Genomic DNA, 27990 nt, shown 5'->3' with positions numbered 1-27990 from the left:
TGAGTGTTAAAGTTAGAGGGTCAAATAAAGATGGAAGAGATGGGTTTTAAGCCGATTCTTGAAGATGGCTAAGGACTCAGCTGCTCGGATTGAGTTGGGTAGTTCATTCCACCAGAAGGGAACATTTAATTTAAAAGTCCGTAAAAGTGACTTTGTGCTTCTTTGGGATGGCACAATCAAGCGACGTTTACTTGCAGAACGCAAGCTTCTAGAGGCACATAAGTCTGAAGTAATATATTTTGGTAACTGGGTGCAGAGCCAGTGGTAGTTTTGTAGGCAAACATCAATGCCTTGAATTTTATGCGAGCAGCTATTGGAAGCCAGTGCAAATTGATAAACAGAGGTGTGACGTGTATTCTTTTTGGCTCATTAAAAATTAATCTTGCTGCCGCGTTCTGAATTAATTGTAAAGGTTTGATAGAACTGGCTGGAAGACCTGCCAAGAGGGCATTGCAATAGTCCAGCCTGGACAGAACAAGAGCTTGAACAAGGAGTTGTGCAGCATGATCCAAAAGAAAGGGCTTGATCTTCTTGATGTTGAATAAAGCAAATCTGCAGGATCGGACAGTTTTAACACTGGGGTCTGAGAAATTCAGCTGATCATCAATCATAACTCCAAGGCTTCTAGCTGTTTATGAAGGAGTTATGGTTGATGTGCCTAACTGGATGGTGAAATTGTGATGGAACGATGGGTTTGCTGGAATCACAAGCAGTTCTGTCTTGGCAAGGTTGAGTTGAAGGTGATGGTCCATCATCAAGGAAGAAATGTCTGTTAGACAAGCTGAGATGCGAATAGCTACCGTCGGATCATCAGGATGGAATGAGAGGTAGAGTTGAGTGTCATCAGCATGGCAGTGATATGAAAAGCCATGTTTCTCAATGACAGAACCTAATTATGCCATGTGGACAGAGAAGAGAAGTGGTCCAAGAACTGAGCCCTGAGGTACCCCAGTGGTTAGATGTTGAGACTTGGACACCTCACTTCTCCAAGATACTTTGAAGGACCTATCTGATAGCTAGGACTCAAACCATTGAAGTGTGGTTCCTGAGATGCCATTTGTCAGTAGGGTTGATAGGAGGATCTGGTGGTTAACCGTGTCAAAAGCAGCGGACAGATCAAGCAGGATAAGTACTGAAGATTTGGATTCTGCCCTTGCCAATCTTAGAGCTTCAACAACTGAGAGCAAGGCCGCTCAGTAGAATGTCCACTTCTGAAGCCAAATTGGTTGCTGTCAAGGAGATTGTTGTGTGTGAGAAATGTAGAGACTTGTTTGAACACAGCTCGTTCAAGTGTTTTTGCAATAAAAGGAAGAAGGGAAACTGGTCTGTAGTTCTCTAAAAGAGATGGGCTGAGGTTGGGTTTCTTAAGGAGTGGAGTTATACGTGCCTGTCTAAATGATGAGGGAAAAACACCAGTGTGGAGGGAAGTGTTGATGATGTGAGTGAGTGCAGGTACAACTGCAGGAGAAATGGCTTGAAGGAGATAAGATGGAATAGGATCAAGCGGGCAAGTTGTAGGGTGATTAGAAAGGATGAGTTTTGAGACTTCTGCCTCAGAGTGAAGAGACGGATGTAAATGAGTGTAAGTTTGCTGGTGATATGAGCTTGACTGATTGTGGTGTGGAAAATTGTGCACTAATGTGTTTAATTTTATTAATGAAAAACGTTGCAAAGTCGTCAGCAATTAGAGATGAAGCAGGAGGGGGAGGAGGAGGACAAAGAAGTGAGGAAAATGTTTTAAAAAGCATGCAAGAGTTAGATGAATTGTTAACTTTGTTATGGTAGTATGTCATTTTAGCAGAGGAGACATTAGCAGAGAAAGAAGATAGGAGTGACGGATAAACAATAATAATAATTATTTGGGGAGGAATGCAGGGGTTTTCTCCTTTCTCCTTCTATAAAGACTCTACTTGAAACATTCTTCATTTAATGGTTCATTACTAATCTTTAGCCAGTACCTTGGGTGAGAGTTTACAAAGGGTGCAGAATTTGCTTTGGCCCATGGTTTCCATCAGATATTTTTCAGCAATAAGTTCTCGACTGAGAGCTTTCCACCAAGTTTCTGAGGTATCCCTGCCAACACCAAAGAGAGGGTGCTTCCGAAAGCGATCTGAAACCCGCTGAGAGGTCTAAAAGAGAGATGAGAAATGCATTTGTAAAGCTCTAACTTGCATGTAAAAGATTATTTTAAAAAAATGAAAGCCTTCATTCAAGACTTCTTTAGATGAATCAATAATCTTTCATCTATGATCTTTTAATATACATCAATATACATATGTTTTTCTAAACCTTTGGTTCCTGCAGTTGTACAGTAAGATGTTATTACTGGACCTAGTCAAACCATGCAATGGACCAATCTTCCCATTAAGTTTTGTTTTTATAAATCCCACCTTTTGTGTAAGAAGTGGCATACGCCCCTCTTTTAGGACAGGTTTTGAGCATAGACAACAGTTATAAATGAGGCCCCAGGTCTTTATGACTCAGTCAAAGCAGTGTTTAGTTTTGTACATTACTGGGTGTTAAAACAGCTTTCTGTTTGACGTACTGAGCCCCGCAGGAAGAGGATGGGCGTTGTGATCCCGAACCTCTCATCCATAGCACTGATGGCCTTCATCAGCTGATACGCACACAAGCCAAAGTCCTGCAGGACTACATCTGGATCCTCTCGGTTTACACTGAAACCACACCAAAATAAGTCATCCTTCAGGAACTATTACAACTGTTTGAAGACACACAGAAAGCAGACTTACTCACCCTGACCTGCAGTTATCACAACAACTACTGCTACCCATAATTCCAGACGTCACTTTCCTCAGACGCTTGTCTTCAAAATGACACAAAATCAACCTAAGATCCAATAATAAAATATTATTAAAAAATTACAATATGAAGAAAGTCATGTCTAATCAAAGTTGGTGCAAATGCAAGTGTTTCTAAAGGTAAAAACTGTCACATTTCATGCCAAAAATCAAAATAAATAAAAACGTTTTAATAATTCATGATAATATTATGACAGGCTAGGCAGCCTCAGTGTTGTTTTAAGCTCATCATTCTGCACACGGGATGCGCATTAGAGCTCTGGCACCTTTAGTATTATAATACATTTCTGCACAATCAAAGATTATTAATAGTATTTTTTGTTCTGTCCTATCTATCATATGTTGCTGCCTTTATTACTGTATTATACATTTCAAATAAACATCTTTTAGATTTCCATATAAATGTATAAACTTGTTTTTTCATGCATGTATTTTATAACAATACAAAGAGCAATGTGTAACATTTTACCAGATTTAAAACGTATTCATTTTTTTGTAAATAAAATATTTTACTAAATTTGTTAAAATTATTGTGCACCCAATTATTAGATTTTTCTAAAATCTATCTCTATCTATCTTTTGCTGCCGAATTATCCACTAACCTAGTTTAAAATAGCATTTTTGCTGTAGATTATGATTATATATTTTTTCAGGTTTTTTTCCATTAAAATTAAGTTGTGCATATGTAGTAGATATGATTTAACACACAAAAAAGTGGTGATCAATTTAACACAGAAGTATAGAAATTCTACATTGATTTAAAAAAAAAACTGCACTGGTATCGGATTGGATCGGTATCGGCAGATATTTGAATTTTCGGTATCTGATCGGATCGGTTCTGAAAAAATGGTATCGTTGCATCCCTAATATATTTAATATAAAAACAACATATTTTCCTTAAATATATACATGCATGCGTGTGTATTTATATATACATAATAAATATACACCCCACACACACATATATTATTTAAACAAAAACTTTTATTTTGGATGCGTTTAATCATTTGACAGAACTAGTTTATTTATTTCTTTGGGTCAAGTTGACATATTCTGGACAGATTAGAAAGTTAAATTCACTTACTTTCGCCGGCATTTGGTTGAATTCAAGTACTTTTCCATTTTTGCCATCATGTACATTTTGTTATCTCTAAAGTGCTCACTTTTGGATTGGTTGAGGATGAATCTAATGAAATCACAAAGAAGATATATTTTAAGAATTCCAACAGAAAAAAGTTTTGTTAGTTGAACTAGTTAACAAAATGAGGAGGAGTTGTCACCTATTTAGGGCCATATCTCCAGGCGTCCATAGGACGTGACAGGCGCTGGGCAGCCCGTCTCTACCGGCCCTCCCGATCTCCTGATAGTATGACTCCATATCTTTGGGAGCTCCGTAATGGATGACCTTCCTGATATCAGATTTATTAATGCCCATCCCAAATGCCACAGTGGCCACCACACACTGCCGACAAAACCATGAAGAAACAACACTGTAACATACTGAAAAAAATATGTTTCTGCTGTGAGACTTTCATTGGAATTCACCTGAATCTCATCCCTCATGAACTGATGCTGGGTCTCTCTCCTCCGTTTGATGCTCAGACCCGCGTGATAAACTCCACATGGTATGTCCAGCTTGCACAGCGCCGCTGTCACACGCTCCGCCTCTTTCTTTGATGGACAGTACACAATAGCTGAGCCTTCAAGCTCAAAACCACCCCTATAAAACAAAACTTCTATACTTACAACAAAAATGTAAATACTGTAACATATGACCTTGGCAAAATAAGTATAATGAGCAATATTACGGCATATTTTAGATTTTGGATTAAATTGTTGTTTTGTGTAATTTGCTTGTCAAAATCACATTTTCTGAGTGGGCATTGAAATCTGTCAATACATTAAAATAATATATATATTTTTATAGATAATTAAAATAATTAAAGTAATTCCAAAAGTTTCAATCATTGAATGTTCTTCATTGTTCATTAGTACATATATTACTTTCAATTTGTTTGTGATTAATGGGATAAAAAAAAAAAAAAAAACTATACTTTTTACTCACAAATGGAAATTTATACTCAAAATATTGTTGGGGTTTTCACAACTAGAAAATATTGTATGCATTACTAAAAATTTTCTAGACATCACACAAAATCCCCTATGCAGATTTTCCAAGATTGTGAGAATCGTGGTACTGAAAATTTTAAAGGCAAATGTTCTGGGAGTAAATTAATAAATATGATTTTAACTCTGTTCTTTTAGATATGTTTTTTTCTCCAACTTATTGTCTTACTGTGCGCTACTGGGTTCTGGTCATCCGGTTAAAAACCACTGCATTACACAATCTTCAAACATTTCTCGTGCAAAATACTTATAATACAAAGGGTATTCTTCCCAAGTTACTATAAGAATCAACATGACCTACCCTTTTTTTTTGATGAGAAATTGTTTGAGGTCTTGGATAACGTCCCCAGACTTGCGATTGACATCCAGGTAGAGGTTTGGTCGGTCGAAGGAGGTGCAGGTGACCAGGGGGTTGGTCAGATGAAGGCTCTTAACGATGTCCTCACGGATAGACGGACTCGCAGTAGCCGTGAGTGCCAAAATAGGCACCTGATTAAACAACCAAATGTTAAGAATCGCACTGTAAAATGATCAAAAACATCTTTCAGTGATATCAGTCTGTAACCTTATAATGACACAAAGTAGATTTCAAAAGAAAATATGGCTTACACCAGGAAGATTCTTCTTGAGTTTCCCTAGGTCTCGATACGCACTTCTGAAATCATGACCCCACTGAGAAATGCAATGAGCCTCGTCTACCGCAACCAGTGATAAACCTACAAACACACACAGTGGAGATGTTCCTCATTTAAAATGAAGGATTACATTTATTCAAATGGCATTTTACTTCTTCCTGTTTGATTTACCAACAGTCCTGTCGAGCAGCGCCAGCAGAGGGATATTCCCAGAGCAGAATTCAGGCGTCATGTACACCACCCTAAAATGACCCCTGAAGAAAAGAGAACAGGGCAATAATGTCAGTAGCTAAACACATGTCACTAGCTGCTTCCATCTTTGCCTGAATTAATATGCAGACATGAATGAGCGCATGTAGAAAAAAAAGCACTGGATATATCATCAGTCTCATGAAGCCGCTTTCATATTGCTGTTCACTTAGTGCGCTGATGTGGTTGATGCTCAGGAAATGCTCCAGCACGGCCACAGCATGTAACTTTTAACAAAATTCACTTGTTTAAACCACTCTAAATTATATTAAAATTTACTATATAACCATTATTTTGCTAATAAACATCTAAATAAATGCAGCACTATGGAAATTAATTATTATTGCCGCGAGTGATCACAGTTTGAGTATAGTTCTGTGTAATTGCACAGATAAACCGCGCTGTCAGCAAGCATTTCATAATCTAGAAGGACAAAACATTATTAATAATTTTGATATAACATTCCAGTTGAGAAATGGAATAAAATATGATGTTTTGTTTGTTATATTCCAATATTCATGAGAATATAATTCCGTGAATTAAAATTATCCAGTGAATTATTCCTCACTCCATTAAACAGCTTATAAACCTACTATAACGGTAGTTTAAAATGAAGTTGATATTTTATTAAATTTAACATGAAAGACAAATTTTCCACAAAAAAAAAAAAGATTACTGAAAAGAGGAAAAACCTTATAACAGTAAATATGTATCAGTTCTACATATTGTTACCAGCACATAAACATGCAAATAATTGGTATCATTGGTATAATTGGTTTTGGTAATAAAAAAATTACTAATTACAGTATATATGAAAAAAATATTATATTCAGTGGCTTTTTCTAGTTTTCTTAGAGACATTTAGTGCCAGTTTATCAGGAAGAGAAGTTTTTGCTCTCTTTGACTTGTTTTATGGAGCTTCATTCACAAATGTTCTATGCGATTTTCCAGTTTTGTGCTTAAATTAAATTTGCATCTTTAGATGGATCTTCTGAACTGAAACTACTCTTGTCTGTTTAAATGCTTAAATTATTTTGTAATCTGTCTCTACATGTTTCTATCTCTGGATATGTCACCTTTTTAAGGTATAAATCTAAATATATTAACATATATACAGACTTACATAAAACACATAGAGAGAAAATCAAATCTTTTTGTAATCTTGAAAATTGGAAAGGTTCCATATTTGGTAACAATAATTCTCCCAGGAACAGCTATTGTTGTGATATCAACTTCAAATTGGGAACATAGCCTATGTTAATTACAGAGAGTCTTCCTCTTGTCCCCACACATGCATGAATGCATGATTATATTGTGAATCCGCGATCTCACAGGTTGGCAATATGACGATTTGAAAAATGACCACAACGCCCAACACTAATACTAGTAAATGGCTCTCTCCAGATCACTCCACAGCATCTCTAAGATTGAAAAAATAGTTCACCAAGGAATTAATGTTTTTTATTTTTATAATTTACTCGGTCCAAACCAATATGTTCACCTTTGAAACAAAAATGTATGTTTAAGTCCCTCTATTTAAATTCCATTCCATCAAAACGTTGAACTTTCAAGTTCTCAAAAACATCATGAATCTAATCCATATGAATACAGCAAGTTTAATGCAGGTCTTCTGAGGAGACACAACTGCTTCACATGAAGAGCAGATTTAACACTGACAAAGCACATTTATAGAGCATGGAAGCTCAACCACACTTGCTTTATGTGTGAGAACAACCTTCATTGGTTTTCACGTGTCGAGCAAGCACAGTTGAGATGTATTTCATGCACTCCATTTATGTGCGTTGACCAGTGTTTATATGTGAATGCATGCTTACATTTATCAGAACAAAACTAAATTTGAGATAAATTTATATGTAAAAGCAGATAATTAAAAGCTGTTTGCATGGTTTTTCTTGTTTAATATATATTTTTTCAACATTATGAATCATTCTTTATTAGACAGATTGTAGCATGTAACAGCACAGGACACCCCAAAGCTCCCGAAAGTACTGCATACCAGCTAGCCCCTCACCTCTTCACTTCTTCATACAGGTTCTGAGTCTGAGCAGATCCAAGAAAACAAGCAGGAATGTTTGACATTCTGCAACACAAACACGAATGAAAGATAAATCATTTAGGCTCATTTACAAACACACAATGTTCTGCCAAGTGATATCTTCTTTTTGAAATGTATGTTAAATGTTGTATTATGTAGACCACTCAGATGCAGGCTGACGATGCACTACATCAGCCTGCATCCAGATCTTAGCAACGTTTGAACGTTTAAGTTGCAGTTGCAGTTAAAGCGCACATTCACATCCAATTCTAACTCAGCAGTAGAGCTGAGGTCCAATATTTTTGCACGTAAAAAATGTATACGACCTCACGTTGTGTCAATCACGTTTACACACTACCTCTGAAACTTTCATCAGTCAGTTTTGATTTTCTGCTTTTTCTCATCCGTAGCAAGCATTTTGATAGGAAAGAATGACGAATACGAAACCAATTAAAAAACGCAAACATTTCGGATTTAGTGTACATGCCACACTACTTATTCACAATCACAAAAGTACTTTATTTGCATGTGCTTTAAAGTTCTGCTCGTTAAAGATTTAATTCACAAGCTGTTCTGACGTGCTCTTTTACTAAGCATGTACACCTGTAGCAAGCCCATATATTATGTGTATCTTTGTTCTTATATTTAAATAATGAAGATAAAATAATGACAGATTTTTTCCTCTTCACCCTCTTATATCTGCCATAGTTTTTTATTTCATATTTTGTTACCTTGTAAGGTTTAGTTTTTTAAATAGGGAAAATAATTTATCCGTTCTGCTCAGACAACTTGCAAAATGGTAAAACCAACATGACAAAGAATCGTGATAAAACTGTGCATCGTGATTTTACAGAAAACACACATATGATATAGAAAAAACAATGTGACGTGAAGTTAAAGAACTGTGACATACTGTAGGTGAAGCACCTGGTCCTCCATGAGAGCGATGAGAGGGGAAATGACCACACTGACGTTCTTGCAGTACACTGGAGGAAACTGGAAACACAAACTCTTCCCATAACCTGCCAACACAGCCATTCATTTAGAACACACACTAATCAAGTCAAATGTACTTGTATAGCAGTTTTCTTCATATATTCATGCCTCATTATTACATATATCAGGTTAGAGCTGGACAGAAAATGACTATTACGACTTAAGATCGTTTAGAAAATATCTCAACTTCAATGATCAAGAAAGGTATACCAGTTGCCATGACAACAAGATTATCTCTCCTCTCCGTGAGAACAGAGTGAATCACTTTCCACTGAACCCTGAAAAAACATGAGCATCATGTGACAGATCACATGAAAAACGGCAATAACAACAGCTCCACACACGCTTATTTACAATCCTAAACAATAACACATTAAAAGACACACCAATACTACTTCAAAACTTACGGTTTAAAGCTGTGATGTCCAAAGTACATTTTTAGAGATTTAATTTGTTCAGGAACAGGTTGTGGGATGCTTGAATCTTAACAGAGAAAAAAGAAAGCAAGTTTTGAAATTCAAAATCGCTGCTAATGAATATTAAACAAGACAGTTTACGCACCGATAAAGCATAAAAAGAAACCTGACTTTAGCATTGTTTAAACAGAGTATAAAGTGAAGACTGATTGGACGCTGTTCTGCTCCATTTCACATACAAAGGGTGGAAGGAGAATTTATAAGTGATAGTCATTTATGACACTTGACTCTACAAAAATAACAGCTCGTTCCACATACGTCATTATGTCATTTCTAAGTGATCACTACACATGCGCAGTGCTTTGCAGTTCTTTTTCTAACTTCGCTCGGTGTTTCACTATGGGAATCGCTTTGGGCGTGACCAACTACAGAAGCTCCTATGCCACCACGTCTGTCTTTGACAGACAGGTCGACCTGAGATCAGGCTCCGCCCCCACTTATATTACTCAGGTCGACCCCTACGAAGTCATTCTCGCTTTCTTCCCGTGAGGGACTACAAGCTCTCTCAGCACGTCCGACCTTTTTGCTGATTTCGCTTAACTGTTCAACAGGCGGGCCGTCATTAGAGTACGCTACCGAACGCGACATCAGTGGATTGGATTGGGACTGTGTTGAGTGTCACACAGAATAGTGTCCGCGTCAAGGCGAGCTATTCTGTTCGGAATATCGCGTGTTATCACGACGATAGGATTTTCAGTGGTGTCAAGCCACCGTAGTTTTTACGCGTCAGGGCGAGTCACGAAAAGGGCTAACTACCCTGTGAACCATCAATCGGACTAACGTGTTGTGACGAGTCTTCGAATCACTCCTTCTCTCTCCAGCCGTCATGTCGACAGTCATTACCCCCGCCCGTTGTCCATCATCATGTGGAGCAACCGTCTCGGGCAGGGATCCCCATCCCATGTGCATCGTGTGCATGGGTGCTAAGCACGCTCAAACGTCGCTTGCGGACCCACAAACATGCGTTCACTGTGCGTCATTGCCGGTTAAAATTTTGGAGAGAAGGCTGAGAGTGGCGGTGGCTAGCCAGCAGGACCCATGTCTGGCCGGAGCCATCGTGAAAACTAAGGCTAACGATCATCAGCGAGCTATCACGACGAGCTGGGCTGAGATGATGGAAGCCGAATCCCCGGATATGCCTCCTCTGTTTGATGGCCTTCTCGCACACGAGGAGGAGGAGCCGGGAGACGAGGACGCAGAGTGCGATGCTAACTCTGATCTCCTTGACTTGGACATGGACAAAGAGGAGGAGGAAGACAACTCTCTCTTCCCTGTCCAGCAGTCTAGACCTCCTAGCGTGATTGACACTGGCTCTCAGGCCAGAGCCAAACTGGGCCTAGCGTGGCCCGCGGCCCAGGATTCAGAAGGAGCAGAGAGGGACCTTTATGATGGGAAAAGGCTACCGCCTGCTCAAACCACAACGAGACAACTCCTACCCGCCGTGCATGAAGGAGATGTCCCGCCATTGGGGTAGCCCCTTTAAGAGCAAGCTCCCGACCAAGGGATGCTCTAAACTTGAGATCCAAGGAATGGGAGAGCTGGGGCTGGCCGGACCCCCAGCGATAGAGTCTTCAGTGGCCTATCACCTCCATCCATATCGCCAATCTATTTCTGCCTCTTCCCAAATTTCGCTGCCGAACAAGATGGAGCGTCTGACCGCGTCCGTCTATCAGATGATGTACAAGTATGCGGCACAGTCAGTGTGCTCGCTGAACGCGGTGACTTGACTGTCAGCGTACCAGGCGGAGATTTTGGAGGAGATGGGGCGACAACTAGATACGGGAGTGCCGAACCCAGCTCTCTGGGACGAGATATGTGTGGTAAATGACCTAATTCTCCGCTCTTCTCGTGGCGCGGTTCAGGGCTGTGGCCGTGTTATGGGCTTGGCCGTTTCGGGTGAGAGAGCGTTATGGCTGAACCTGTCTGGTTTAAGCGACGCTCAAAAAGCTGAGGTGATGGACACTGCGTTCGACCCAACTAAGGGCCTTTTCGGAAAATGAGAGAAACCAGCACCCTCAGGAAACAGGAGGACGAGGCTTTTAACCTCTGTTTACCGTGCAAGCAAACACCGCGACCACCCTCTCAGCCAGCACGGCAAGGTTTTGCAGCAGCTGCTGCGGCGAGAGGAAGACAGACGGGAGCTAGGAGTGTGAGACCGCCTCCCAGCGGACAGCAATCTGGCTATCGTCTGAGATCTGATGGCTCCGGACCCAGGGGGAAACATTCATTTGCGGCCGCGGTGGCAAGAAACCACCCACCCCACCCCAAGGATCGGAAGAAAAAGCGTGCGACCTGACACGCGAATGTTCCCCGTCACTTCTCTCTCCGCCCGCAAAGAGAAAGAGGGGGTCCAGCCCTGTTGTTCTCAGTTCAGTATGGGCTCCAACTATAAGCAATCATGTTCAAGACATTCTCCAGTGTCACCAAGCACTTACACTGGGTTTTCAAACGCCCATCAGTTCAGGGGAATGTTTAATAAAAAATGCATTATCGCATCCAGGCCACAGGCTGAGGGCGACGTGCTCCCCAACTCATTAAACACAATAAATGTTTCACTATCGCAGCCAGGCAGACAGCCGAGGGCGATAGATTGCAAAAAAATCCAAACATTGAGATGTGTATCCCTAGCCTCTCCACCGGAGGGAGCGCGCGCACCTCCAGAAGGGGTCAGCGCGGAGACGGTAATGACGTCATTAAAGCGCGCCTGCGTTGGGGAAGTATACAGGGGACCTCTCTCGGCTCGCATACTCAGTTGGTGTGCATGCGCAGCTCATCTGTGGGTTGTAAACATGATTTCACGGGGACACAGGCTTCAATTTGCCATGAAACCACCCAGTTTCAATGGCATAATAGCCTCAGTGGCCGAGGGAGAATCAGCTCGCATCCTGACGGCCGAGATAGACACTCTTTTAGAAAAACGAGCCATCAGAGTAGTGCCAAAGGAAGTGAGCTGTCAGGTTTTTTATTCCTGTTACTTTGTGATCCCAAAGAAGGGGAGCATATCTCTGCGTCCAATTCTAGATCTCTGTGTGTTAAACAAGCACCTATGGAAATATTCATTCAAAATGTTGACACACAAAACACTTTGTCGATCCATCCGCCAGAACGACTGGTTTGTGACTATCGATCTGTCAGACACGTATTTTTACATAGATGTTTACCCGTCTCACAGGAAGTATCTCAGGGTTGCATTTCGAGGCACTGCTTACGAATTTCAGACAATGCCCTTTGGTCTGTGTCTAGCACCAAGAGTATTCAGCAAATGTGTGGAAGCAGCACTTTTCCCATTGAGAAACAAGGGGATAAGAATACTGTCGTACATAGTAGATTATCTGATATGCGCCTTGTCGAAAGAGCAAGCTATCAAGGACGCAGACATGGTGTTATTGCATCTCGACAGCTTGGGATTCAGAATAAACATGGAAAAGAGCCGCTTAGAGCCAGCTCAGCACGCAGAATATCTGTGACTCAGTATAAACTCCCTCTCTTATCGAGTCACTCTGACAGAGAGGAGGATCGAGTCATTCACTCAGTGTCTCTCCCGTTTCCAGACGGGGAAAATTGTCCCGTTCAGACTGTGCCTACTAATGCTGGGTTTAATGGCTTCAGTGATATCTGTAGTACGGCTGGGACTACTAATAATTAGAGATTATCAGCACTGGGTCGCGCATCTGTGTCTGTGTTCTCTGTGTCATCTCAACCGACAGGTGAGAGTGACTTATGCGTGCGTCAGAGCGCTCAGACATTGGAAAAGCCCCGTGACCCTCAGATCGGGGATTCCCTTGGGGGCAGTGTCGTCGAGAGTCACTATGACGACGGACACATCATTAAAGGGCTGGGAGCGACTCTGATGGGCAGAGCTGTGAACAGCGTTTGGCCCCCTCAGCTAATTCACAAACACATAAATTACTTGAAATTGTTGGCAGTGTTTCTAGCGCTGAAACATTTTCTGAGCTTTATCAGGGGTCGGCATGTTTTAGTGAAAACAGGTAATTCCACAGTGGTTGCTTATATCAACCGACAGGGAGGCACACGCTCTCTTCAGCTGCACCAGCTGGCAAAAGAGCTGATTGTGTGGTGCGCCTTAAAGCTTTTATCCATCAGGGCAACCCATGTTCCAGGGATATTGAACAGGGGGGCAGACTTATTGTCCAGAGGAAATCCCCGGAGATGTACGGAGAGTGGAAGCTTCATCCCCAGGTGGTGAAGCAGATATGGCAGAGATATGGCCAGGCGGTCGTAGATCTCTGCGCCTCGCAGGAAAACGCCCAAGGTCCTCTGTACTTCTCTCTGGCAGACGGAAATGCACCATTGGGTGTGGATGCTTTAGCCCACACATGGCCAAATGTCCTGCTGTATGCATTTCCTCCTCTGAGACTGATTTCACCCACTCTAGCCAGGGTGAGGGAAATGGGATTGTCGCTGATACTGATAGCCCCACGTTGGCCATGCAGACCTTGGGTGGCTGAGATAGTTCAACTACTTTCGGGTCAGCCGTGGCCCCTCCCTCCCCTGAGGGACCTCCTGTCACAAGCGGGTGGGGGGGGGGGGTAGGGGGGGGGGGGGTGCAGGCTCTCTGGGCCTGACCCGTGAGAGGTGGAATTTAATTGCAGTAGGCCTGCCCCCATCGGTCGTACACACTATACAGAGTGCAAGAGCCTCTTCCACTCGTTCACTGTATAGTAATAAATGGCGAGTCTTTGAAGAATGGTGTGGACTGAGTCATATTGTTCCTTTTCAATGTTCAGTGAGGGACATATTATGTTTTCTGCAGGATCTGCTAGATAAAGGGAAAGCTTTTTCTACGATAAAGGTATACTTAGCGGCTATATCTGCTTGTCATGTGGGTTTTGGTGAGAAGACAGCAGGTCAGCACCCTTTAATAAGTCGATTTATGAATGGGGCACGACGTAAGAGGCCAGGGACCAGGCGAATGGTCCCATTGTGGGATTTGTCTACAGTCTTAGAGGCCCTTTCTCAACACCCTTTTGAGCCGTTGGAAGCTATAGGGTTAAAGTTTCTCTCTCTTAAGACAGCACTACTGTTAGCGCTGGTGTCAGCTAAGAGGGTGAGTGACTTACAGGCACTGTCGGTCAGCCCGTCTTGTCTGCAGTTTTCTACAGGGTTTACAAGGGTTTCCTTTCACCCTAACCCTGCTTTCGTACCTAAAGTAGTGGATTCGTCATATAGATATCAAACTACAGATCTTGCAGCTTTTCACCCTCCTCCGTTCTCTTCTCCGGAGGAGAGGAGGTTGAATACCTTGTGTCCTTTACGGGCACTTTTTGTGTACATAGAAAGGACAGCAGGTTTCAGGAAAAATGACCAGCTGTTTGTGTCATGGGCTACTCCTCACAAGGGGAAGCCATTGTCACGTCAGCAACTGTCCCACTGGATTGTAGAAGCTATTTCCTTAGCATATGAATGCAGAGCTTCCCAACCTCCCGAGGGCTTAAGGGGCTCCACTAGGGGCATGGTGACATCATGGGCCTTACTTAGGGGCATTTCGGTCCAGGAGATCTGTGCTGCAGCAAGCTGGGCCACACCACACACTTTTGTGCGATTTTATAGACTGAATGTGTCTGAGTCACCCTTAGCTCATGCAGTGTTAGGGGCCAGCACGTCAAGTCCTATATGATTGGTATAGCGTACGTTGCAATCCGGGAGTGGTCTATATCTCCCATAGTGAAACACCGAGCAAAGTTAGAAAAAGAACGATGGGTGAGTGAGGTGTTTCACCAACACTTCCCTCCTTGCATAGGAACGGGAAGAAATCTCTCTTAATGACTTTGTATGGGTTGACCTGAGTAATATAAGTGGGGGCGGAGCCTGATCTCTGGTCGACCTGTCTGTCAAAGACAGACATGGTGGCATAGGAGCTTCTGTAGTTGGTCACACCCAAAGCGATTCCCATAGTGAAACACCTCACTCTGTTATCAAAGAACCCGGGATTACGTTAAGTAACCCATCGTTTCAGTTTTTAAATGTTTACATTTGAATTAGATCTAGGTTGATCAGATAAATTAAGTCTTTTCAGTCCGGCTGAGCCATCAAACCAATTAGACTGGATCTGACTGATTTGCTTGCATGTTAACATAGATATTGTGTTATTGAGAATGTCATTTATCCTTTATATTTAAATCCAAAGCTTAATTAATTGTATTTATTATATTTTTTCTTTTAGTGCTGTATTTAGTGCATTATTATTCCTCAATAATGTTAAGACTCTGTGAAATGAAATCTGCCCAGGACAACAGGGCTCTGGACAGAGCTGCAAAGACAGCGCTCTTAATATAGCTCCGTTGTCTGGGCAGCTTTTATATTACAGTGAGTTTATATACTGCAGAAGATTCGTCTTGTTCAACTTGAATGCTATTTAAGTTATATAAATATATAACAGGAAGAATATTCAAGCTGAACATGACACGTCTTTAGTCAAAGATTACATGACAATAAAATATATAACTATAGATATCTGGGAAGGCTGTTTATGTTTAAGGGTCTAAGACAGTAAATTTACCAAACCCCTCTTCCTCATCTTCCTCAACATCCTCATCGTCATCTTCAGCACCAGACCGTTGGACAAGCTCCTGTTTCTCATGTTGATCTTGTTTACCATTTAATCTTTCTATGTCAGCAGCACACTGGCAAACAACAGAAGAGAAACACAGCAAGAGTAAAGATTCGCTCTTGGGAACAAGTAGGCATTAAGAGTAAATCTTGAGTTTTCTGAAAAAAAGTGCCATCATTTATCTAATTCTCAAGTGTTTCAAGATGAGCTTTTTTGGAATTTCCTTTGCTATTTACAGACATTTTGATTTAATAACAGCCTCAAAGACACAAGGGTGACTGAATGGTGTTTGTGAACGATCACTCTGCAGCTATCACCTGAAAACATAACATGACCTGTGTTTTACCTTCATCATTTCATCATCAAAATCTTCATCACTCTCCATGTCAGTAGAGTTGTTGGGGGCTGATGCCTGCTGAGTCTGAAGGAAATCATAACACATCAGTAATCATCATACTGATCAAGGACAGAGGAGCTGAATGCAGCAGTCACCTGGAAAGCTAAGATGCACTCTTCCTCCAGCTGCTCCTGTCTGGCCTGCTGCTCCAGCATCTGCAGCTCATACTCAGAGATATCCAGAGACATCACACACTCTCTCTCCATGTGCCCGCCAGCTTTTTCCTCAGACTGACTATGGTTCTGGTCTTGGTTCTGTGGCTTAGTCTTAGCTTCTTCAACTGACGGATCAAATGGTTTGCTGCCATTCGACAAAACGCATCTTAGAGATGCAACGGTCTGAGACAGATCATCCACTAGTCTCGCAGCACTACAAAAATCATACAAATCATGTGAACATCATAACTCCTATAATATAAATAACAATCATACACCGGAAGAATTAAGTATTTTTTTCTTTTTTCCTCCCTTTTGCCTCTATATTTTAAGCAGGGGTCATGTCATGTGAAATTAGAGATACAACAAAATGTGGTCTGTTAAAAATTAAGTTTGCTAACTGAAAATGACACTATCAAAAGAGAGACCAATGCTATATGTGATGTACATGGAGCACACTTTAATCAAAAACCAAACATGATTATACACTTATTTGACACGTGCCTTTCCTAATCATACCCATATAATGTGACAAAATGAAATTCTATTACGGTCTGATTCATTAAATGATCAACTGTTTCCTCTAAAAAGCTGTTTGTTCAGCATAGTGAAGCCTCTCCTCCAATTATGTCCATAAAAAAAAAAAAAAAAACAGCCTCGTCTCCTGTCCCACATACTGATAAAGCATTAGCATTATGCTTTTTTGAGACAATTGTTGTCAGATTACATTGGTCGACCTCTATATTCAACTAACGATAAGAGTAAATACAATCCCAATCCTGACATTATCACTGGACCTCCGAGAAAATAAAAGGCACTGACCTGCTCACGCAGTCAAGCTCTTCAGGAAGATTATCAGCGAGATTGTTAAGATCACGAGCAATCTGACAAACTCTCTGTTTCAGAGCGAGAGCTGAGGTTCCTGAGCAGCCTGCAGGCAAATGAACACAGAACAAGTGTACAGAAACACACGTGGATACACAAATATTACATATCCTGAGCAGAAAAAAACTGTCAAAACATTATTTGACCATCATTACGTGTAAGCACATTAGAATAGCACCGCTATTCTAACAAGAAAACACCTGATCTCACCAGACGTCAATTCCTGTAGACTCTGATAAATGAGCAATCCAGCCTGTTAGGGAAATAAAAGATTTGTATTAAAATCAAGATGTACATAATACATATCATATCGATAATATAATATTATATTCATATATACATACAGTTTAAGTCAAAATTTACATCCCCTTGATTCTTAACACTGTGTTGTTAACTGTTTTTTAGTTTAGTGATAGTTGTTTATAAGTCTCTGGTTTGTCCTCCACAGTTAAACTGCCTGCTGTTCTTCAGAAAAATCCTTCAGGTCCCACAAATTCTTTGGTTTTCCAGCATTTTGTCTATTTTAACCCTTTCAAACAATGATTGTATGCTTTTGAGATCCATCTTTTCAGAATGAGGACAACTGAGGGACTCGTATGCAACTATTACAGGTTCAAATGCTTACTGACGGTCGAAGGAAAAAACATGCATTAAAGGGGTATCGGATGACCATTTTCCACAAGTTGATATAATTTCCTTTGGTTAAAATTTCTCAATGGTAGTGTAAAACAACTCTCTCTCTTCTGTGGGTTGACGAGCACTTCTCTGAGAGACTGTAAACTTTAGCCCTTTTTTTATTGTGAAACTTGCTAACTAGCACATTATTAGGAAAGGCTATTTGCAAAAATACAATTTAGAACACAATGAGTGAACGACCCAGTCATATATAGATCAATCATAACATATCGATATTCATTAAAAAACACTGGTTTAATTTTTATCATTATAGGGTGGTTGCGTACACACACTGCCAAGTAGGCATGGGCCTAGTGTTTTTAAGGTACAAAAAATTTCAGTATTCGGTACCAATACCAGCAAAAATCCAGGGTTCTCGGTACCAAAGCAAAACACAAAAATATATAGAGAGTAACACTGTTGGTACGAGCGAGCGGTGAGTCACATGTATGTAGGATGCCCAGGTACACTGCACATTTAGTGTTCCTTTCCATCTCGCGCACAGCCGCGATGAGCTCGACACATGCACTGTAACACGGGGTGCGCAAGCCCTCTTGTTGACAAAAATAACTTAATGCCGATGGGGTGTGGATGGCCGAAAAATACTTTGGCCTTTACGCGATCTGCAACTGGCTGTTTTTTGCCTTGTAGAAAAAAATACTATAGCAGGCAGATCACTCACTGTTCATGATGCAGGAACTATTGGAAGAAAAACCCTCAATATTGATTTGGGAGTTTATATTGATTAATGTGTTTCTGAGGGAAGATGAGTGTCTTCTGAATAGTTTACGTGGTATAATTTCACAAAGCTTGTCAGAACATTGTTTTTGCTTCAAATTGGGTTATTATTTAATCAAATTAAGCGTATTATTATTATATAACTAAATTATATGAAATTATCTGTATTTGAATTATATAACTAAAATTAAGTATAATTACAGATTTAGGTAAAATAAAGATGTCAGTCTTTATTTTTTTTATTTTTAGGAAACAAATCAAAGGAAAAAATAAGCAAATTTTACTGTTGCTAATGTTCTGCATGTTACTCAAAAGCAAAATATATTGTGTCATTTAAAAACAACAATACCGTTATACCGTGAAACAGTGATATTTTTGCTGAAGGTTATCGTACAGTCAAAATCTCATACCGGCCCATGCCTACTGCCAAGACTTTTCAGTTTAAATGTAAAACAGTGTAAATTTAACTTATTTTGTTTTCTGGTAAAGCTTTAAGTATTTTCTGTACCTTCTGAAGGGCAGTACTAAATGAACAAATTAGGAAAAAAATAAAGAAAAATGTACACATCTTCATTCTGTTTTCCATTCCCCCCAACCCCCTCCACCGGCTCTTAATGCACTGCTTTTCCTTCTGGAGCATCACTGATTCTGTGTATGTAAACTTTTGACACAATGTATGTGTGTCTATATATATAAATTTACACAGTACACACACTTATATTATGTAAACACAAACTTTTATTTTGGATGTGATAAATCGCAATTAATCGATTTGACAGATATATATCTCCAGCATTTAGTTCATCACAACACAGTTTTACCCATTTACTGTACTTTAACTGCAACTGTTAATATCGACTCACGTAAGCGTCTGTGGCAGCATATCTCTTCTGGTCTTCTGTCAGATCATAATCGTCCCAGTGACTACAGCGCACATGTTTGTCTTTGAAGAGCTGCTTCTTCAACAAGTGCTTCACTAGACCGTCCAAACTCCACTTCTCTCCACATCTCAGCTGAATAAAATGAACAAATAAGCATCAACTTAACTCAATTACAATCGACATGAATCTTCAGAATTACTGTGGTCAAGTTTAGTCAGCTGCAGATATTTCCTAGCATTCACTGTTTTCAGTGGAAATATTGTACATTAGACTGCTCCTCCAGTACTACTTTCATGTCTGTCCTTTTTTACACAGTAATGGACTATTTATTTTCTTTGACAAAGCTTCAAGAAAGTAATTGGTCATTTGATCTGAAAATTATTCAGTTCAATTCTTAAATTCACATACGTTTATGTAGAGAACACAAACAGAGATTTTTAACTAAAACCTTTGCAGTCTTTCAGTCACATGATGTAACTGGAGATGAATCACAGCTTTGAGAATTATAAAACATACACAAACAAAACCAAATTAAACCCAGCGATTTGTGATGATACTAATGTGTGAAGACACAAAACCATCTGTCTGTGCAAGAAAATGAACAGTATTTATATAGTTTTTTTTAACCATGTAAAAAATGTCAATATCATTAATATCAAATATTAAAAATTCAAGCATACTTTCCGAAAAGAACGTGTTGAACATTTAAAATCAGATCATGTTACTGCGGACTGCTCTACTACGCAAGCTCTCATGAGTGCAGTGCCAGAAATCAAGAGTTCAATCCCAGAATCAGAGCTTCGCTGTTACATAGATACATTTTATTCCTGGTGTTTTGCTTATTTTATGCAATCTGGCAACCATTGCGGAAGCAAACGCTCGCTCCTCATATATATTATATATATACAGTACAGACCAAACGTTTGGACACACCTTCTCTTTCAAAGAGTTTTCTTTATTTTCATGACTATGAAAATTGTAGAGTCACACTGAAGACATCAAAACTATGAATTAACACATGTGGAATTATATATAGAATTATATACATAACAAAAAAAGTGTGAAACAACTGAAAAAATGTCATATTCTAGGTTCTTCAAAGTAGCCACCTTTTGCTTTGATTACGGCCATCTTGGATTTCCGGTCTTGCGAGTGTGTGCGTAGATATTTCCGCCGGTTGTGCTAAACGCCAGTTCAGAGAACCGGAGAAATCCAAACATTACCTTCTATATATGTTTACAGGATTTATAATATCACTTCAAATGCAAATAAGATTTACACTGCTATTATTACTATTCTATAAATGTTAACTGAGCCAGAGCATTTGAAACTGTGTATGTTTGGGTCTGGTGAATGAATTAAATACACTAATGTTCCCTACTGTTCACGAAATGAAAATTGAACTCATGGTGTGTACACACAGATACATAATTTATTTTTACCTTACCAATTATGTAAATGTAAAAATTACTTCTTTCTCGAAAATGTTTGTATTACATTTATTATTATCTGTTTGTTTAATGAAATGCTCGCCTTGTGAGACAAGGGGCTGTGATTTATCTTCACATTTCTCAATTGTGCACATACATTAGTTTGTTTCATCATCATTTTACAACATATTTTATTATTTGACATAGTCAACTTTGCATCAAACATTTTGAAATGAAAAAAACGGGCTGTAAAAATACTAACACGACTAATTTTAATATTTGTTTTATCTGAAGAATTCGTAACAAAATACATGCCCTGCTTAGACAAAATTATTTATGCTGCAGATATTTTACAAAACAGATAAACATTGATAAAAACACACAAGAATGCAAACCTTCCGTAGCATTACGTTAAATTGTACACAGTTATAAACTGTTATCAAATAAAGTTAATAAAACATACATACTTTATCAGAATTATCGGTCTCGTTTGATAGTCAGAAACCTTATGATCTTATAGATAACAGTCAGAACAAAATCAGCTCTCCGAAAAAGTAAAGTATTGCATATTTGAGTGGTTTGTGTTTGAAAGAAGAAATCCCTGTGGACCGATTAACCTGAAGCCGACGCTGATCCGCATAATCAACAGAAGAATAAAGCAATCTCCACATTATATCTTGATTAATTTCCACACAGAGGAACGCAAAAATTTAGACAATATGTTTCCTCGTGTCTTTGATATACCACTATCGGCTGTTAAATTTGAAAAACATTAATTATATACATCTAGCCAAGTTTCGTATGTAAGTTTCCCTTATAGTAAATGCGAGCGTCGCAGGACCGGAAATAAGTATGCACACACTCGCGTCGCTGAAGCTCACCGGCGCTATCTTGTGCACCTAGCCCATAAGTGTGATTTCTTTCCTTATAAATGGGATCATCAGTTGTGTTGTGCAGAAGTCAGGTGGATACACAGCTGATAGTCCTATTGAATAGACTGTTAGAATTTGTATTATGGCAAGAAAAAGCAGCTAAGTACAGGAAAACGAGTGGCCATCATTACTTTAAGAAATGAAGGTCAGTCAGTCCGAAAAATTAGGAAAACTTTGAAAGTGTCCCCAAGTGCAGTCACAAAAACCATCAAGCGGTACAAAGAAACTGGCTCAAATGCAGACTGCCCCAGGAAAGGAAGACAAAGAGTCACCTTTGCTGCGGAGGATAAGTTGATCCGAGTCACCAGCCTCAGAAATCACAGGTTAACAGCAGCTCAGATTAGAGACCAGGTCAATGACACAGTTCTAGCAGCAGACACATCTCTAGAACAACTGTTAAGAGAAGACTGTGAATCAGGCCTTCATGGTAGAATATCTGCTAGGAAACCACTGCTAAAGAAAGGCAACAAGCAGAAGAGACTTGTGTGGGCTAAAGAACACAAGGAATGGACATTAGACCAGTGGAAATCTGTGCTTTGGTCTGATGAGTCCAAATTTGAGATCTTTGGTTCCAACCACCATGTCTTTGTGCGACGCAGAAAAGGTGAACGGATTGACTCTACATGCTTGGTTCCCACCGTGAAGCATGGAGGAGGAGGTGTGATGGTGTGGGGGTGCTTTGCTGGTGACACTGTTGGGGATTTATTCAAAATTGAAGGCATATTGAACCAGCATGGCTACCACAGCATCTTGCAGCGGTATGCTATTCCATCCGGTTTGCGTTTAGTTGGACCATCATTTATTTTTCAACAGGACAATGACCCCAAACACCCCTCCAGGCTGTGTAAAGACTATTTGACCAAGAAGAAGAGTGATGGGGTGCTGCAGATGACCTGGCCTCTACAGTCACCGGACCTGAACCCAATCCAGATGGTTTAGGGGTGAGCTGGACCGCAGACAGAAGGTAAAAGGGCCAACAAGTGCTAAGCATCTCTCAGGGAACTCCTTCAAGACTGTGAGTGTGCAAAGCAGTAATCAAAGCAAAAGGTGGCTACTTTGAAAAACCTAGAATATGACATATTTTCAGTTGTTTCACACTTTTGTGTCATGTATATAATTCCACATGTCTTAATTAATAGTTTTGATGCCTTCAGTGTGAATCTACAATTTTCATAGTCATGAAAATAAAGAAAACTCTTTGAATGAGAAGGTGTGTCCAAACTTTGATCTGTACTGTGTGTGTGTGTGTGTGTGTGTGTATATATATATACACACGCACACCGTAATTCCTCAAATAAAAACCAGTAATCAAATAAACGCCGGGCCTCTGATAGTGGACGAGGGCGTGGACAACACGGACAATTAAAGGCCTGTCTTAAAGGCCGGGGGAAAATTTGTGTCAATATTCGTGGCGTTTCTCATTCTCAAGTCAAAAACCAGTTGCATCGGTTTTCGGATCACCAGTACACTGAACCGAGAAACGTTTCTGTCGGACGCATCCGAGCTGATGATACTGCGCATGTGTGATTCTGCGTAAAGCAGACTGGCACAAGAGCGCCTCTACCGAACTGATTCTTTTGGTGATTGATTCTGAAGTTATTCTGTGCTAGTGTTATGAGCCCAGTCCACTGTAACGCTATCGCTTTTGATTTAAAAAATGTTTATTTAAAACAATTACTTATCAAACAGATGGAATTAGAAATAAAGACCTGCCTCTAATAAAAGCCTGCTTCAAAAGCATGTTACCTTCTGCAGTTCAGGTAAATAAAGGCCCCGGTTTTTATTTGAGGAATTACGGTGTGTGTGTGTGTGTTTGTGTGTGTGTATGTATGTGTGTGTGTATATATATATATATATATTAGGGCTGCTAGATCATGGCAAAAATCATAATCATCATTATTTTGGTCAATATTTATTAATGATTATTTAACATGATTATGAGGGGGCCATATGACCAAAACTTTATATACTTATTTGATTTATTTAATTATAGTGATTCATATATCACTACATAGCTACATTAAAGTGATAGTTACGTTTTGAATATGGATATATACAGTGTATATTTTTTAAATGCATTGCTTCACTACAGAAGGCCTTTATTTCCTCCAAATTCTGTTCCAGAAAATCATGGTAAATCAGATAACCATTTTTTAAAAACTGTTTTGGAAAATTGCACGAACCCAGCTTTCGTATGGCATCAAAAACCTATAAACGGTAAGCTTTCACAATGTGGTGGATTTTCCTAGATTGCATCACATAATATGTCTATGAATACTAAGAGAGCATACCGTCTCGTTTGCCAGATCAGACAGCTCAACAATACTCTTCAATTTGATGTCATAATCAGATAATAACTTCCACTTGTCACCCTCAATTCCCACTCCAACTTTCTTGATATTTTCATCCTCCAAAAGCATTTTTAGCCCAGGAGGAAACCCTGAAACATAAGACATAGAGTATATGAGCAGATAACAAAATAATACCAAGCAATGTCAGGAAGCTTCTACCTGAGCCCACCTGACATGGAGGAGATGTGAAACAGATAGCATTTCTCCTCTGATGCACACAGCTGCACTACAGCCACTTTCTTTGTCTTCCCTTTGGTGAAGCTGGGCGGCCATTCCAGATCAAATCCCACCGCTGAACCTGACGCCAAACTAGATCTGGAGGAGACACACAAAAGACAAATAGAAGGAGAGATTGGGAAGGTTATTGATGATAAATCCAGCCTTGGAGAAAATCCTTCCTGATGGTGTAGTGAAGTGACATTCAGCCAAGTATGGTGACCCATACTCAGAATTCGTGCTCTGCATTTAACCCATCCGAAGTGCACACACACAGAGCAGTGAACACACACACACTGTGTGCACACACCCGGAGCAGTGTTCATCATTTATGCTGCGGCGCCCGGGGAGCAGTTGGGGGTTCGATGCCTTGCTCAAGTGCACCTAAGTCGTGGTATTAAAGGTGGAGAGAGCACTGTACATGCAATGCCCCCACCCACAATTCCTGCCGGCTCGGGACTAGAACTCAAAACCTTTTGATTGCAAGTCCGACTCTCTAACCATTAGGCCACGATGGTGAGGTTGATGGGATGCTGTGGATCCTTTTTGCACCTCTGGACAGCTTTGGGTATCTCTCCTCATTCTTTTGCAACCATTCCAGCGGTCTTGTATTGTTTTTTGTTGTGTCTTTTAAATAGGTCCTCATGTCCCTCTCCTCTGGCGGTTGCTGGACAACAGACACCACTTGGTTCTTCTCTTTTTGAATTATGAACTGCTGTTTTGCTTTATTGACACAGTACTTTCCTATTTAATGCTGTTCCGTTGCTTTGTGAAACGGATATCCAGACTGCTTTGTTTTGAACTCTCTCACAACAGACCCGGAAGAGAAGACAATGCTGAATAAAGTCGTAGTTTTTGCTATTTTTGGACCAAAATGTATTTTCAATGCTTCAAGAAATTCTAACGGACCCTCTGATGTCACATGGACTACTTTGATGATGTTTTTCTTATCTTTCTGGACCTGGACAGTAGACCGTACACACAGCTTCAATGGAGGGACTGAGAGCTCTCGGACTACATCTAAAATATCTTAAACTGTGTTCTGAAGATAAACTGAGGTCCTACGGGTTTGGAACGACATGAGGGTGAGTCATTAATTACATAATTTTCCTTTTCGGGTGAACTAACCCTTTAAATGTTTGATCATGCACTGTATTTTGATTTTACAATCGTGTTATTGCTGCACAATAGCTTTACACAGGGCAAGCCTGATTGTGTGAGCTGTATGTGAGGTTCACACACGCTCTGTTTGCAGTATGCATGTAGTCTATATGTGGGACAGAAGCAGCACGGACTGTGCTTTCACACTGGAGTCTACTCCTGATCCACGGCTGCTTACAAAAAACAACATTTATCCATTATTTGGATTTTAAATCAAAACACTGTTACTTAAAATGCCCTTTCAACATTGTGATTCTTATTTAAACAGTACAGTAATAGAGCGTTTCATAAAATATTCAATTATTTTTACTTCTGCATTTACTTTTAGATTTTATATATTAAGTTAAGATAGAGCTACAAGTTAAGAAAGAGAGCATGCAGAGATTCATTCACGCTGTTTGTGAAATTATGTTTCACAGAAACTTTTTCAAATTAATGTATTTGTTATTTAATGGAGAAATATGAATTTTACCTCACCTAAAGCATTATAATTATTTCACCCGTGCCGGACAGAGACTGAGACGGTGCCACTGCATGTCATGCCAAATCTCTCATGGCAGCATCATCACCTTGAGATTGGTTTTATGAAATCTGCCTTTTTAGAGACGATTAATCATCACAAACCGATTAACGGCTGATTGTGATCGCTAGCTGATCAATTTGAGCAGCCCTACTGAATACTCCCATCCATTATTTTAGAGTAGAGCAAACAAAGTAGGGCTGTGCAAAAAATTGAATGTGATTTTCATGCACATCTCATCAGTAAAGACGCTCCTGTAATCAAAAGTATATCTCCAGCACGTGCATTCAGATCAGTGTTGCCAGGTTTTCACAACAAATCCTGCCCAGTTGCTTCTTAAAACTAGTCCGACAACTGACACAAAATCGCTTTCAAAATCGACAAAGAATCGCCTGCGATTTTAACATCGATGTTGTGTAGATTGTCAGTGAATTACGGCTCGGTGTAGTAAATGCCAACCGGTGTTGCCAAGTCTGTGGTTGTTTTTCATGTCCGCGGGTCAAAGTGACCCCAATACAAATATCGTGATATTTAGCCCCTAAAATGTGAATTTTACCAAGGAAACCCTGCTAAAGAACGTATATTTTAACCCCGGGAAGCAATTTTTTATCGGGAAACCTTCTGGAAGCGAGATTGGGCTAGTTTTGAGAAGCAACTGGGCAGGATTTGTTGTGAAAACCTGGCAACCCTGATCTGAACGCACATGCTGGAGATATACTTCTGATTACAGGAGCGTCTTTACTGATGAGATGTGCATGAAAATCGCATTCGATTTTTTGCCCAGCCCTAAAACTAAGTAAAAAAAGAATATTCACAGTAGAAATCTCATTGACTTTTCCAAAGACTTTTTTTTGCATTACAACAGAGAATTTCAGATGAAACACTAAAGTGAACACTGTGGTAAAAAAAAACAAAAAAAAAACATGATAAACAATGAGAGTATATTTCAAGGCTCCCCCAAAATCTTTGCATGGATATGAGGCAGATGGGGAAAATCTACATTTCAGATATTTTGAGCAAACGCAGTGCTTTTGAGAGCAAACCTTGCATATAATCTTCCCACTTGCTCCATAATTTAGTGGCTCCATAGTGCCCTCTTTTGACATCTGAGGATAAAACATAAAACTGCAAGCTCCGTGCTAAGCCATGGTTAGATAGTCATGGTTGACTCTGATCAGCATACTAACTAGCTAATCCAAGTTCATGGATAGGAAGTACAAAAAACAATGTCATGTTGTTTTGAGAAGTGTATGAAAAAAGATACCATCTGAGAAAGTGAGTAGCATATCTTGCACTATAACAGCCTTCTTCAATTACTTTTTATGAACAGCAGTATAAATCATCATTGCAGATGTACCATTGAACAAGAACTCTCTTTTGATTCTGAACACTGTTTGTTGTGCACTGGACCAATAATTATTTTCTAACAAAAACAAGGAGAAATCATTTGTAGAGTACCTGAAATTGTCATAATTGTTATTTTATTTTCTTATGTCCCAGTACAAAATTCTTAACTGTCTTCAATGGGTTTTGGGGGAATTACCTAAGCATGCTTTTTAAGAGATTCAGCCAGATATTTTACCTTAAATCTTCTGATAGAAATGAGCAGTCATGTTTTTCTTGGCTGTATATGACTGTGCCACCAAATTCCAGATAAGGAAGATCATCCTCCAGAATGCTCTTTTTATAGGGTCCTAGTGTCTGAGAAAACACATAGTAC

The 27990-nt window shown here is 39.9% G+C and overlaps 1 protein-coding gene and 1 long non-coding RNA gene across 2 annotated transcripts in view; one reads left to right on the top strand and one right to left on the bottom strand.

The window, feature by feature from the left end:
- Window positions 1-27990, top strand: part of LOC127965988 (uncharacterized) — a 201079-nt gene that overhangs the window by 133632 nt on the left and 39457 nt on the right. The gene's annotated exons all lie outside the window — the stretch shown is intronic.
- wrn (WRN RecQ like helicase) overlaps window positions 1-27990 on the bottom strand; it is a 45368-nt gene that overhangs the window by 15877 nt on the left and 1501 nt on the right. Inside the window, exons 3-24 of the mRNA XM_052566721.1 lie at window positions 27853-27971; window positions 24543-24688; window positions 24314-24462; window positions 19643-19792; window positions 17577-17619; window positions 17304-17412; window positions 16422-16695; window positions 16276-16350; window positions 15879-16002; window positions 9290-9365; window positions 9093-9160; window positions 8800-8908; window positions 7863-7931; window positions 5753-5835; window positions 5556-5662; window positions 5248-5435; window positions 4365-4539; window positions 4100-4281; window positions 3904-4005; window positions 2755-2847; window positions 2546-2675; window positions 1959-2129 (exon numbers count right to left, since the gene is read on the bottom strand). Coding sequence (XP_052422681.1) covers window positions 1959-2129; window positions 2546-2675; window positions 2755-2847; window positions 3904-4005; window positions 4100-4281; window positions 4365-4539; window positions 5248-5435; window positions 5556-5662; window positions 5753-5835; window positions 7863-7931; window positions 8800-8908; window positions 9093-9160; window positions 9290-9365; window positions 15879-16002; window positions 16276-16350; window positions 16422-16695; window positions 17304-17412; window positions 17577-17619; window positions 19643-19792; window positions 24314-24462; window positions 24543-24688; window positions 27853-27971 — 2742 coding nt within the window. The remainder of the gene's footprint in view (window positions 1-1958; window positions 2130-2545; window positions 2676-2754; window positions 2848-3903; window positions 4006-4099; window positions 4282-4364; window positions 4540-5247; window positions 5436-5555; window positions 5663-5752; window positions 5836-7862; window positions 7932-8799; window positions 8909-9092; window positions 9161-9289; window positions 9366-15878; window positions 16003-16275; window positions 16351-16421; window positions 16696-17303; window positions 17413-17576; window positions 17620-19642; window positions 19793-24313; window positions 24463-24542; window positions 24689-27852; window positions 27972-27990) is intronic.

Source organism: Carassius gibelio, chromosome B10, assembly GCF_023724105.1.
Source record: "Carassius gibelio isolate Cgi1373 ecotype wild population from Czech Republic chromosome B10, carGib1.2-hapl.c, whole genome shotgun sequence".
Classification (NCBI taxonomy): domain Eukaryota; kingdom Metazoa; phylum Chordata; class Actinopteri; order Cypriniformes; family Cyprinidae; genus Carassius; species Carassius gibelio.
The sequence above is the reverse complement of the archived record's forward strand: the minus strand, read 5'-3'. Positions and strand labels throughout refer to the sequence as shown.